The 15,056-nt window shown below is 39.9% G+C and overlaps 1 protein-coding gene across 2 annotated transcripts in view; it reads right to left on the minus strand.

Moving 5' to 3' along the window:
- ZNF277 (zinc finger protein 277) overlaps positions 1–15,056 on the minus strand; it is a 59,888-nt gene that overhangs the window by 27,244 nt on the left and 17,588 nt on the right. For both annotated transcript variants that reach the window (XM_068401923.1, XM_068401922.1), the window contains exons 2-4: positions 10,483–10,681; positions 7,236–7,324; positions 5,137–5,219 (exon numbers count right to left, since the gene is read on the minus strand). In XM_068401923.1, coding sequence (XP_068258024.1) covers positions 5,137–5,219; positions 7,236–7,324; positions 10,483–10,681 — 371 coding nt within the window. The remainder of the gene's footprint in view (positions 1–5,136; positions 5,220–7,235; positions 7,325–10,482; positions 10,682–15,056) is intronic.

The raw sequence follows: 15,056 nt of genomic DNA on the forward strand, positions 1-15,056 counted from the left end.
CCAAACTACAACTTAACTGGCATATAATGAATTGGCAAAGTGTCAGGATTGTAATATGAGTGTTATAAATTTATTGTGAAACCTCTGAGGTGCATTCCCCTGACTCTTGTTTTGTATGGTAAGTTGCCTCTTAAGAATAGGGAAAATGTTTTCTTCTGTACCTCATCTCAGATTCCAGCCTAGTCTGCAGAGCTTGGGTTCAAAGTGAACAGTGGGAATGACTAACTGGGATGGCTATAAGGGATTGTTCCCCTAGCTGTCTGTCCCACTTGCTTTCAGGTTCTTCCTCTCTTCCCTATTGCTCTTCTTCTTGAGTTGACTCAGTTGGACTCTTCGATGGGTTAAAAACTGGCTGGATGGCCGAGCCCAGAGAGTGGTGGTGAATGGGGCAAAGTCCAACTGGCGGCCGGTCACTAGCGGTGTTCCCCAGGGCTCAGTTCTGGGGCCGGTGCTGTTCAATATCTTTATAGATGATCTAGATGTAGGGATTGGGTGCACCCTCAGCAAATTTGCAGATGACACCAAGCTGGGTGGGAGTGTCGATCTGCTGGAGGGTAGGAAGGCCCTACAGAGGGATCTGGACAGGTTAGATAGATGGGCCGAGACCAACGGCATGAGGTTCAACAAGAACAAGTGCCGGGTCTTACACTTTGGCCACAACAACCCCATGCAGCTCTACAGGCTGGGGGAAGAGTGGTTAGAAAGCGGCCCGGTGGAAAGAGACCTGGGGGTGCTGATCGACAGGCGGCTAAACATGAGCCAGCAGTGTGCCCAGGTGGCCAAGAAGGCCAATGGCATCCTGGCCTCTATTAGGAATAGTGTAGCCAGCCGGTCTAGGGAAGTGATCGTCCCTCTCTACTCGGCACTGGTGAGGCTGCACCTTGAATACTGTGTTCAGTTCTGGGCCCCACACTTCAAGAAAGATGTTGAGGTGTTGGAGCGAGTGCAGAGGAGGGCGACCAAGCTGGTGAAGGGTCTGGAGGGTCTGACCTACGAGGAACGGCTGAGGGAGCTGGGGTTGTTTAGCCTGGAGAAGAGGAGGCTCAGAGGTGACCTAATTGCAGTCTACAACTACCTGAAGGCAGGTTGTAGTGAAGTGGGAGTTGGCCTCTTCTCCCGGGCAACTAGCGATAGGACAAGAGGACACAGCCTCAAGCTTTGCCAGGGGAGGTTCAGGTTGGACATCAGGAAGAATTTCTTTACAGAAAGGGTTATTAGACATTGGAATGGGCTGCCCAGGGAGGTGATGGAGTCACCATCTCTGGATGTGTTTAAGAAAAGACTGGACATGGCACTTAGTGCCATGGTCTAGTTGACGTGATGGTGTCAGGGCAACGGTTGGACTCGATGATCCCTGAGGTCTCTTCCAACCTGGTTGATTCTGTGATTCTGTGATTCAGCTGGTGAAGCGATACAGGCTAGAACCTGCACGAGCAGGCTGTAAGCAATGAGAGGTCAGATGATGCAGGCTTTGAAGGGTACTGTGACACTGATGTAGAAGACATTCTTACAGCTTGTTCAGGAAGCTGAGTCAATTAAAAAATGGAGGAAGAGTTTCATGATATGATGAAAACTAAGTAACTGTGCAAAGATGCATGAAAAGAAAAAGGGTTGAAATTACAGTAGACATGTACCATAGGGTGCCAAGCTGAAGCAGAAGATAGGTTTTTTTGAACTAAGTTTTTTTGAACTAAGACAACCAAAACAAGATGGAGACAGGCTAACACAGTAAAACAGAAGAGCAAAAAACAACCTCCCCCTGCCCCCAAATACATTAGAAATAAACAGCAAAGAAAAGCAGAGATCCATTGCTTAATGTAGGAAGAGACCAAACACAGACAAAAGAGGAATGTGTGCAATATTCAGGGCCTTAGTCTTTGCAGAAAATGTAAATTATGTCAAAACCATTAATGAAATGCATTTAGAACAAAATAAACAAAGACTTGAGACCAGAAAAAGGTAAGAAAGAGTTAAAAGTTGGACGTTATACATATTCAAATCTGATAGAATTTACCCAAGAGTCATTATGGAATTAGATAAAACGATTTCTAACCATTAGTGTTACAACTCTTCAAAAGCCCATTAAGGATGGGCAAGGTTCCAGAGTGCTTGAGAAACGCAATTAAATAGTGAAAACAGGGAAAGAAGAACCTATAGAATTTCAGATGTAGGTATTAGCATGCTAATATTATAAGCTATACTGTAAGCACTTCAGATGTTTTATTATGTTAAATTAGGCTAGCATCTCGACCCCTTCCAGTGCACAGATTCAACTTCTTGAACATTGTCTCAGCTTAAGCTTGTGACAAACTGGGGATCATACAAACAGCTCATCCTGGGAAACGAGCATAGCTGCATACTCTAAACATCCCTGTGTCCCTTTTACAGTTTTGTTGAAGACTCCTCTTCAGGGTCTATCTACTGGGAAGAACAGTAGTAACCTCTTCACCTAAAACTAGCAGTCACATGACAGGAGCATAGCTGTGAACATGACAGCATGACAAGGTCAATGCTGTGGTAGGAAGTGTGTATTTTCAAAGAATAGGTTTGAGGTTTTCACCTTTTTTAGAATAATCTTGAAGATAAGCCCAAGTGGCTCAAACTGACACTGCCTCTCCTAGTATCTCAAGTTTTGCTGCCAGGACTTCCCTGCCTGGTTCCACTGCTTCACAACTATGAATTCTTTGTCAACACTGTGTTTTTCCAAAAGACTGTATCTATTTTGTATTACATAGCCTCCTCAGCTATTGCAGCAAGCTGTGCTCTCTAACCTAGTTCAGGCTCATTCCTTGGCCTCTCTCAATACATCACAGTCACCATAATGTCTCTGCATGACACCCACCTTGGCTAGCTCCCCTGCTGCAATACAGCCTGAAATATCCCTAAACTGGAGTTTCAAAACTGCAAAATGAAATGCTTCAGATAGCACATTTTAAAGACAACATTTGTCCTTGTTTGGGCTTGCTGTTGGAGATGGCAGTTAGGATTTAAAGGCTGCAGAAAAATCACCAAAAGTTGTATAGTTCTGGTCTTTAATTCTGTGCAACTCACATGAGCCCACTTGCCAGCTCACTCTTAATTGCTGGACTTGTCTGAAGGTAAACGACTTTGCAAAGCAAAATAACTATTTAACTTGCAAGTCAACACTCAGATTGCAGCAAAAGGAAATGAAAAACTAAACAGACTTTATTGCTGTAACTAAAGCAGTGAGTCCATCAACCCCAACTACAGCTGCAGCTTGACTTCACAAAATCCTTCTGTAAAAACTGAAGATACAATTCTGATATTTAAAACAGTGTTAATAGCAAAGGCTATTTCACACCAAAATAAGAATGCCTACCTCTTTCTTTCCTAACTTAATTACTCTGTAAACAAAACCAGCACTTGCATTGGTCTAAATCCTGCACGCTTTTCGGAATTTGAGGAAACATTTATTTGCAGAGGAGATGAGGCAGCTCACCTGCCAACAGACTCTGAACTCCCTTGACACTGGCAGTGGAGAGAAGGCCTAGTTGGAATAGGACTGCATAGCGCAAAACACCACCAAAACAGAAACAAATGCCCTTTAAAAAAAGAAAAAGTACAGTCCAATGTGTAGCAGCCAGGAGTTACTATTACAACAGACAGTTCTATGAAGCCATTAGCTGCATGCTCTATCATGACCTTCTTTCATTCTCAAAGCCACAAACAACATGATATATGCTAGGGAAACAAACAAACATCGTTATGACACTGCAGGCCCATGTACAATATTCAGGATGTCTTCATAACCTCAAAAGGATTATAGGAAACTGGAAAAGGTAGAGAGAAGTGCAACAATGTAAGGTAGATAAATCAGGAGACAAATCATGAATGGTTTGGATAAGAAAAAGGACGAATAGTTCACTATCTCTTCTAATACAAAAACCAGCCCGGTGTGAGGTGATAGGTTCAAAAGGGCCAAATAGATTGTTCTCTCCCAGTGTGTAAAGCTGTGCAGGAACCTGTGGATACTGGAAGTTTGTGTGGGTTCAGAGTTGGAGGTTCATGAAAGAAAAATCTATTGTGTTAATAAATACAGATACAATGTTGCTGAATTAAGGACTTCTTGAGCTGCCAGTTGCTGGAGACTAGGAGAATATTTTGAGAAAGAATCACCACCAGATCAGACGACGGCAAATACCATGGACACTTTGCTGCTGACAAGGACAAGATACTGATCTGGACAAACCTTTTTATTGATCCAACATGGCTTTCCTTGTGAAGAATTGTAAGAGAAGCATGCTAGGCATGGGTGCATCAGCTGCTTTTTTCTTAGTCCATGACAATCCAATGGACCTACACAGGAATGAAGACTTCAGCTGAGGCAACTCCAACTCCATAGCAAATCCTCAGTGGCAGAACTACCACAATTCTCCTTTGCAGGAGCTGGGATCCTTCGGAGAGCTGTGTAAGACTCATGGAAGCTGAAGTCAGCAAAAGCTTAATGTGAAGGACCACCCATTCAGAACTGACAACTCTGAAAAGATATGAGAGGTCTGTCCAAAGTACTAGGTTGCCATCACCAAGCAAGAAGAACCAGATGGGTTCATGAGGACTCAACAGCTGGCATTTCTTGTCCTTTGCCTCTCACAGAAACAATACTGCCAGACGTCCCCCACTCATGCACCGTGCTGCTTGTGAGTATTCGAGTGTGAATTAGTGAAATCTGGGTAAGAGAGTGCAAACGCACAAAAACAACTTGCTTGAAGATTTTGTAAATAAGTGTCACCTTCCCTTTTCACAGTATCGCACACTGAGTTTTATTTTGCTATTTTCCTTACATGTATATTATTACACAAAACATACTGTGTCAATGCATTGCAGATTTTTGCAAGAAGAAGAATGTTCAGCACACTCAGCCTTTTTCAGTGCTTTGAGCGTTATTTTCCACTCGTGTGAACACTGACATACAACCTGTAAATTTAATCCAAGGAAAAATCTATAAACAAGGAGTTTGCAGCAGCTAGGGAAATGAGCTTAAAAAAAATATAAAAAAAAAATCAGAATTTTGCAGTCTAGCAAAAAATGCTTTCACTTTAAAATGCCCACTAAGTTACCATATATTACACTATGGAACTGTTTACCTCAAAAAATGAAACAACAGTAATTTCTTACCAGTCTCTTTTGCTGAAGCTGTTCTCTCAGTAATCTGTCTTCTGGTAAAACATCGCATAGAAGAAAATAATTGTCCTGTTCTTCTGTTAAGAGATTAGGAAGTGTGGGTAAGGGATGGGAAGTTGTAGCTGCTTTGAATATTTCTGGCACATAATTTGGTAAACCTTTGGAATGTGTTAAGAATGTGAGAATGTGTTTTTTAACTTATAAAGGTCAATTATTTTAATTTCATATTTTAATGAAGCATGCTTAAATATTTGTATATACATATTTATAAGACCTTTACATCATTTATATTGCAGTACAAAGACAAGTGTCTTGCATAGGTTTTCCCCACTACCAGCTTTATTCTTTTTTATGACAGTTCTTCTGGAGACATAAAGCAATTTTAATAATTTATATTGGTCACAGTATAAAGTCAGCATGAAAGAAACATGAAAACACCTTTAATTTCATCTTGCATGTGCGATTTTCAGTTATTTCCCTAAGTAATTGTCAGTTTTCAATAGTTATCATCATTTGGTATACCCTCCCCTTACCCTGACTGATCACATTACCTTTTACCATCAGATCTTGTTCCATTTGCAGATATGGACCACAACTGTTTAGAAACATACATTGAGACTTGCCTAATTTACATTTCTACTTATGTGTTTTACCCACATTTTATGTTTACTGACTAGTAAAAACTATTTATGTTCATATCCAATTTAATAATAAAACAAATCTTATTCAAATGAATTACCTTAAAATTACTTGGCATGTAAGAAAACATAAAAACACAAAAATCTATATTTTTGCATTTTGAAATATTTGAAATATTTGAAATATTTGAAATATATGAATATTTTGAAAGTTACTCATTGATTAATCAAAGGGTTATGTGGTTGGTGAACTGTAGTGACCATTATTAAACTGGCTAGATTTCAGCCTTTCCCATCTTTTCATACAGAAGCCTGTGTGAAGAGGAATCCCCTGATATCTCAGCTACCAAATTTTAAGGAGATAGCCATTAAGATTAATAAATTTGTTAACGAACAACAAAGTATTCTCATTGTCCTCTGGGAGGGCTATTGATGGTTTATAATTCTGGCAAGCTCTGGCATTCAGGCACTTAATTTGCAATTTTCAAGCTGAGTGGTAAGTGTTAAAATTTCAGAAGCAAAAACACACATAAGTAAAAGAAACGCAATTATGGTCTTTGGAGTGATTTTCATGTTTTCTATTTTTCTTAAAATTAATTTGAATAATTACAACAATTTGTTTTCATCCATTTTGTACTCAGTTTTCACCTTCCACCCATCTCTGACACTGGCTGCATGCATTTCTTCCTCTCTTTCAAGCTCTCTGTGGAGAATTAAAGATGCGGGAAAGACCTAATGTTCTCTTATCTGCTTTTAGGTAAACTATATTTTTCTGTTAGAAAAGGGGAAGCCAAAGAAATGCATCAGCTGCTTCTGAGAAAAATGGTTCCTTCACACAATCATCTCTGTCCTTATGATGGAGTGTCCCACCGTGCCAATGCAGCAGAACCATGAAGTATGGTCTTTAGTCTTGTGTTACAGCCCAGAAAATGGCAGTCTTTGTACCCCTCCTGTGAAGATATTGTCTCCTAATACCCTTGGGGCAGTAAGCACTGTGGCAGGGGAAAGGAAGGGTGATTGTGGCCCTGATGTCCAGGAAGAGTTGGTGGCATCAGTGGGGGTGGTGGACAGAGTGAAGTTGGAAAAGACAGCTCACTGGGAATGTTATTCCCTATTTCTAGAAGGACTGTCACCAATTATTTATGCAGTGGGTACCAAAGCTTCCACAGGATGATGTAAGCAGCACTGTTTCTAGGCCTTGATTTGCAACTGGCCCTAACTCAACAGTGCATTTAAGCATGCATTGAGCTCATCCTCCCTCAGCACAGTGCTGAAGCATGTGTTGCAGTCCTTGGAAAAGGTAAGTTTAAATATGTGGTTAAGAGTTAAACATTACTTCTGTGGTTTTCTGACCTAGTGTCAGCTTACTTCACACTTGGCTGATCAAAGCAGCAGTATATGCCAAAAATTATCACGTGACCTGGCCAACAGAGAGTAAGCAAGCAGCATACTTACCTAATGGAGCTTCTGAATTTGTTCTTATCACATTACAAAAGTCTGTGATGGGCTGTTCAGCAAACCTTTTCTTCCAGTACAAGATGTATCTTTAAAAATAAGGGGGAGATGATTAGTGAAAAAGGAAACTTCACAAGAAGTTTAATAAACAGTTCATCAGCTCTTGCTTTTTCCGTCCTCTAAATTCTTAAGTGTTTTGTGTTTTTTTTTAAATTCCCATCTCTGTTTTTTCTTCCTTTAATCTAGTTTTCCAATTCATTATATTCATTTAGCTTCATTAAAACTGGGTTTAACCATTCCGTCAAAGTGAAGAACTCAGTAAGACAGATTTGCATTAAGCTTTACATAAACACTGTGACCTACTCATATCTTCAGACAGAAGTGCCACTGAGATGCATCTTTACTGAAAAGACTTACTACAGAGTACTCTCAAATTCCCAAAATTTGTATTCTGCAAGATGCAGGCAGGAAACTGAAACTCGTGAAAAACACCAGCTTCTCAGAAGTGAGGTTTTGACAGGTCTCCTGTGGAGTTACAGCGAAAGTTGTAGCTTGGCAGACAACTAGAAAGACAGAAAAATGAAGTCCCCAAACACCTGAGGGTGGGATTAAGGAAAGCCCTCAGCACATCTTGAAGGCTGAACCCATCAACTACAGTTGTTTAGAAACATTCTTGTACTATCATTGTATTATAGCAGCATTAACAGACCCCAACTGAGATTAGGTTCCCATTGGACTAGAACCTACTGTCTAACCAAGAAGAAATCACCATCTTCAATTATATGATGAAAGGAATCAAGCAATCCTTGTGATAACTATATAGAATCTTACTATAAAAAAAAAATCTGAAAATACTTAAGTGCATGCTTAGATTTACACTTACAACTCATTTGCGTGATATAAATCATGTGAGAGTTGGTAAGGCAAAGGCTAGCTATTCAATGACAGCTTCCTACTGACATGCCATCAAATTAGGAGAAGAATCGTAAAAAATTAGATATTATTATGAGGACATTTCTAAATAGTTATAGCTTTTAACACTTGGGCCATCTAAAAGTTTACCTGCCACAGCTATCACATCCCATGGTCATTCATATCACCTCTACTTACCATCTATCTTACTATAAAAGGACTTTTAACTGCAGCAGCCAAGGAATCAGCACATACTCGTTTCTGCTAACTTTGACATGGAGAGGATTAACCTCCAGTACAGCAGACAGCTAAGCACGGTGAAGCCATCATGCATGACTGAAGCCCATTCAGAGGCATCGTTAGATGTCAGTGAGAGGTAACCGTTTTGTTGTCCCTCCCCTGCTCCACTGTTTATAATACACAACGAAACAGTCTTGCTGCTACATAGAACAGCAACTCTTCCAGAATAAGTCATCCTTGAGCTTTTAGGACATAAACGTGCAAATGAAGGGAATTCAAGCTGTCATTTAGTCTGTCCCTTGCACTGAAATAAATGAATGCTGTTCAAACTCACCTAACCATGACCATCTGTGCCATGAATCTTACTGTTAAGGGATTTCATATTATAAGACTTAACCCAAATAATCAATGATCAAATAAGCCAATGCCTTGTCATACTTCCAGGGAGAGAGAATGAGTGATCAGTGTCTATGAGTGATCATGTCCAGTGATGCAGTGGAAGCTTATTCCCCTGATCTCTTCCCCTTGCCCTAATGCCAACTTACCTTTATTCTTCCAAGTTTAAAAAAAAAAAAAAGTTTTCCATTAGCATTGCTTTTCTCTGGATTCTCCACTTGTAGTTCTGTCAAGGAATGTATTCCTAAGACTGATTGTAACTCATTGATAAGTATAAAAAATTACTACGTTTTCATAGTTGTTTCCCTGTATTTTCCACACTTCAGTTTAACATCTCAGATTATACTTCTTTTTTTTGTGCACAGTATTAGACTACTTTACCAATATTCAGTACAGCAAATAAGAGAGGACACACTTCAGAGTAACAACTCCATCATTTCGCATCCTGGGGCCACTTTCTATAAGATTTGGCTACCTTCCAATTGCATTAGCAGCAAAAAGAATCTAAATGGACATTTTATTGAAAAGGTGATTTTAAAACACATTTCTATTAACGCAGAATAATCCCCCAAGCACACTTAAACTGGCGGTCCATGACTGAGCAGCTCTGATCCCTTTATTTATCTGAGGAAACTAGCATTATCTCCAAAGAACATTGCATTCTTGTTCTGCCTGCTTTCAGCACAAAACCAAACAAAAATAAGTATCAGTTTTCAATTTTAAGCAACGTTAAGCTCATACATCTGAATACGGATTTATATGGCTTACATTTCTCTTCCTAAATTTTGCCTTAATATTTCACTTTTTTTGCATCTTGATAGACATGAGTTATTGGTTTTGGCTGAGTAACTAATCACAGAAGACCTACCAGAAAACTCCTTTTAGTTGAGAAATTATCCAGCTAACATTTAAACACCGCAACAGAACTATCTACAAACTGGCAGGTACTGTCCAGCCCATACATTGCTGTGTGTCGGAGCAAAATGCCAAGCAAGCGCCTCGTCTCTGAACTTACAAGCCAGCTGGGGCCATGCCAGTTACTGGAGGAAGTTAAGAGAGAGAAAGCCAAAAGAAGACCCTGCTGAGATGATCAATGACACAGCTGTAGAAGGAGTCACAGTTGTATGTAGATCACAGTACTGTAAAGTGTAGTTAATGATTAAATTTGATTTCTATGGGGAAATACTGGCATCCTTAAAATAGGGCAAATGAATTTTATCCCAGAATGTGAGAGACCCTGTACTGAGCAGCTTCTGCATGCAATACACAGCTTTAGGACACTGTACAGTGGTAGAAACAGTCTTGTCCTATACAAATAAAACCCAAAATCAGGAGAGTTGATTGTCTAGAATGTGCTTTACAAAATAAACGGCTTTCTAGCTTGTATACAACTTGTCGATTAGTGACAAGACCTGAGAAGTCCCTAGGATATGTCAAAGAACGTCTAACACAGGAATTGTCCTGTATTCTAATGTCAAGTCCCCTGGTCCCAGTAACACCTAGGGGCTGGGGAGTGGGAGGGGAACAGGAAAACAACCTTACAGTCCCGCAACAAAAAGCTCATCAAAAAAGTAATAAAAATCCTCCCACAACACCCCACTGCTTTTTAAAGTATTTTAGAAAGATGATCTCTAGTTTTCTGAAGCTTTCTATAATATCTGCACACATACACAGTCATTTTAAACAATATAACTCTTACCTTCTAAAATCTGCAACCAGTTTCAGATCTGCTATGACGAGCTTGTGTTCAATAATCATGTGCTTCAGGAGCTGGTTTTGTTCTGCTAAGAGACAGCATTCTTTGCAGAAAATACAAGGCACATAGGGAGAACTTTCTACAGCAGCAACACCACCTGGACTTTCTGGCAGAGACAGAGGCTCCAAAACACACTCTGTATCTAAAATAATAAAAAAAAAAAGAATAATTATTTTTGAATATGTGAATAAATCTACATCACTTGGAGTACTTTTAGGCAGTACATGTAAAACCTGTTTTGTTGGGTTCCAGTTTTGTTCCATGGATCACTCCAGCAACAAGGTACTTGGAAGCGAGTTGACTGCATTATTTCCAAGAAGGACGGTGGGAATTTAGCACAGGACAGTTCTCAAGTATCTGCTCCAGCTGAAACTCTCAGCTGACACCTTGTCAAACAGACAGAAGTGCTCTGCTTATTACTACAGGAACTTTTATGATGAGAAACCTTCTTTTCTTCCTCTCACTACCTAGTCTACATGTTGATATGAATGAAGCTACTCTCTTTGCCACGTTCCTCATATTATCAGGAAGGCTTTAGACCGTATAGCACAAACTGTTTTGTATGTTGATTTCTCCTAATTATACTTTTATTTATTGCACAATACTTCTATAATTTCCTGATTGACTCTTGAAGGTCTGTATGCATTTGTCTTGCCTTTTTTTTTTCCCCATTAACACCTCACTTACTGTTCTGCGACAAAGGAAAAGATTATTCTTGGCAAAGATTACTGCCACATGGAAGCTTATGCCCACTGAAACACTTCCTAACTGTACGGATGTTGAGGAGAGGCCAGCCATGCCCCATGTGGAAAGGGCAGTGACTTGGCTGAAGACTGATGGTCAGGTTATACTGAATTCAGTTCATCCCATAAAACTAAGCAGCGTGGAGAGATGGCAGCACACAGAGCATGGCATTACCTGGAGCAATACAACTGCTGTTGACAGTCCAACATTTTTCTTCTCATAATTTTACCTTCATTTCAGCCCATTCCCTTCCCCCAGACATTTCTTTATTAAACTGGCATTGTGTAAATTGCTCTTTTTTTTCCTACTCTAAGAACAGCAGCTGCTACACTAAGCGCTAGAGCAATTCTCATGAAAGGGTCAGCTCTCCCAAGCAAAACCAATGTTACCTGCAAGACTCTAGGTTTGTGCATTCTTTCAGTCAGTATTAGTTTGTAGCCTGAAGAATCATTAAAACATGTTTACCGAGAAAAGTAGAGCAACTTGATTTCCTTTGCAATTGCTGACTCACTGATGCCAAGAGAACTCAGATACTCTGTCAGCCAGTTCAGCTGTGCCCAGTAAGCAGCTACACTGCTTTTTGTTCATTTTTGGTTTAGGTCTCTTGCAATGACCTATTTAAATACTTAGAAGTCCAAATAAACACATGCCTATGCCTCAACAAACCAACTTTCGAAAGATAGGTGTGTGTGGCAGGAACTGCTACTCAACATAGACAAGGAGACAATACAGTTATTTAGCATGAGTACTTGGGAATAGCAATTGTCTGGGTTGGAAGAACAAAGCTGTTAATCTGTAATTGTAGTGGCGAGTTGCATATAGGAACAAACTGGGGTGAAGATTTTTTTGCTGCCCAAAGAGAGTAGCTAATACTAAAAGAACTTAAGTATAGACTACTGGACCAGTGTGGCAACTGCAGAAGCTTATGTAATTTATTTCAAAGGCACTTAAAGGAGGAGGTGAGGGAAAAAAGAATCCATGAAAATACCTTTGTACTCATCTGCTGCAAAAAACACTGAACAAGAGAATAAATGCACCGAGCAGAACAAAGACGCACAGCCTTTAGTGTAGCACTTAATGGACGAACACATAACACAAACATCAAAATAGCACAAATAAAGCTAAGCATATTATTGAAATCTCTGCAAAAGCAGCTGATTTTGATGCTATATTTGGAGCAGAGTGGGCACAGGTACTGAAGAAAAGCTGTTAACTAAAGCACAGCTAAGGGCTAACAGGGAAATAAAAGCACTCAGATCGAGTTCTTGAACTCCACCAGGACTCCCCCATGCAGAGGCACTTGAAAATGAGGGAAGAGCAGTGAGCTTTTCTCTTAAAATCTACCGCCACAAGAATGACTTCACAGGGTCAGATTAAACATCTGTCTAGTGCAAGTGCCCTGGCTGACAGTGGCAAAAAGCAATTACCTAGGGAAGTGTATAAAAATAGAGTAAGCAAACAGTAATCACACAAAGAGCACAGTCTTCCAGAAATCTGAGGGTGGAGAGTTTAAGTCACAGGCTGTACATGTACCTCAGTTTAAAAGCATTTTATGGCTTTATTTTTTCCATGGATTTGTTTCAGCACTGTTTGAAATAGTCAGTCTTTAACACCTACAAAAACCTGCAGCAACATTTCACGCTCTCCTGATGTTCCTTCATTCCGTGTTGCCCTTGCTCAGCTCTTGGCTAGGTCTACTCTACCCTTCTTCATGTGCTGAGGTCAGAGGTGGTTTGAAAACACCTCGAGTGTGGAAGAAATTGGATTTTTAAATCAGTGCAGTTTCCCCCCAATCTCTTCTCTATTTCTTCTTTATTCCTAGCATTTTTCTTGCTTTTAGGATCATTGTATTAACCACTGAGTTATTTTCAGTGATTTCAAAGTCTCAGAGAAGTTGTGAATCAGGTGTTCATGTACAAGACAGTGGTCATATTCTTTGCGTTCACTCCCATGTGCGTTACTCTGTGTTTGTTAACACTGAATAGCACTTTTTTTGTCCAGTTCACTCAAATAGCATCAGATTCTTCTGCAATGTTCAGCTGGCCCTCCTGCTTACCACTTGGGAAAAAAACCTGTGTGTTAACAGCAAAATTTATCACCTAATCCCCTTCCTATTTGTGTCTGTGGTGAACAGCACAGGACCTAGCTCCCTATGAGAACAGAGCCCTATAAAATCCACCCATTAAGTTTCTGCCAAACCATCCTGTCACCACTGAGTTTTCCTCCTCTGCCTAATGGCAAAACAGCACAACTGTTACGTAAACAGATACCCCAAAGGCTTCACAGAAAGCCCACCGAATTCAGGAACGAAGAAAATCCCTCTCTCATTCACAGAACTGACAGTTGACACCATGCTGTTCAACCTTTAACAGGACAGATAAAATTGTGGTCTTTTACAGCTAATTCAGAGCTAAAAAATGTAGATTAGTAGAAAGGAAAGACTAGAGGAATATATTATTTGAAAACCAAGACTAAGAAGTATACCCAGTTTTTCAGGGGAAAATAAAATGAATGCTTTGAAGACATTTGACAATGAGATGGTGTAGAAAATGATTTGGATTACACAAGTTACTTTCAAAACTAGAATAAGCACTACTTTTTGGTATAAGCACCTACAGATTACCCACTGTAATGGAATTCTGATCCCTGCACTGGAACTCTACACACCATTACAACAGCAATAGAAGAAAATGAAAAAAAGACTGCCTCTCATAGAAATTATATGGCTTTATTTTATTTTAAGTGTTGTTATAAGATAGACTAGTTAATCTTTACAGCTAATGAAGCAACAGGTTCAAAATGGATTCATTTTCCCCACTGGAACATTTTTAGTTTCAAATACAATTGTTCTCAAGTCAAAACTAATGTTAGTTTGCACATTAAGTAACGGTTACACCCACACAGTTATAATACAGACTATAGCAGTACAGGCAATGTACTCTACCTGCACAATCACACATGCAATTAGCACAAAGCAATATGCTGTGTAATTTTATAGCCAATACAATAGATGTATCAGAAAGAAAAGCAAGGAAAGATTCAGCATTTGAAGGTGAGTTGTGAAAGGCAAAGTTCTCAGAGATGGTTTAGCCAGTGTAACACCTTGCTGCTGACAAGAAGTGATGTCTTGTTATCCTCTTTCTCCACCTTATCCTACCACTCCTAACCATATACTATTGCCCTTCTACTTGTGCTGGCTCCTATGCTTGCCAAATCCTTCGATGAGTCGATTCAGCTCTTTAACCAGACAGAATTACTCACTTCTTTCTTTTTGCTCAATAGTGTTGAAAATGCTCACAGAAGAGTCCACCAAGTGCAAGAGCAAATTAAGGAATGCATGGTGATAAGCAGCAAGATGAAACAGGACCTTCCTCTTCTCATCTCAGCTTCTTCCTCTCTTCCCAGCTTAACAGCATCAGCTGTTTCATGCAATTTTACCATAAGTACGCCATATAAAGTGTGCAAGGTTCCTTCAAAAGCATTACACACAGAGGAAAAGAAAACACTACGATTTTATCACTGTGCTTCCTAACAAGGACATCCAGCATTGGCTTGAGTTTGCAAAACCTACTGTTGTCAGCCTAGGCATATGTAATGCAGTACATGCAGTAAGAGCTATTGTGCTCAATTCTTCTCGGTAGCACATCTGAACTCTGTGCTCTGACTAGATCTGGAGAGAAGCTGAACTGCTGCATAAATTACATTCTCTAACCGGAAAGTGGAGGTACTGGGGTTCAGATCAATGGAATAACTTCACTGTTACATCTCCTAAC

The sequence above is a fragment of the Nyctibius grandis genome, chromosome 5 (assembly GCF_013368605.1).
Source record: "Nyctibius grandis isolate bNycGra1 chromosome 5, bNycGra1.pri, whole genome shotgun sequence".
NCBI classification, from domain to species: domain Eukaryota; kingdom Metazoa; phylum Chordata; class Aves; order Nyctibiiformes; family Nyctibiidae; genus Nyctibius; species Nyctibius grandis.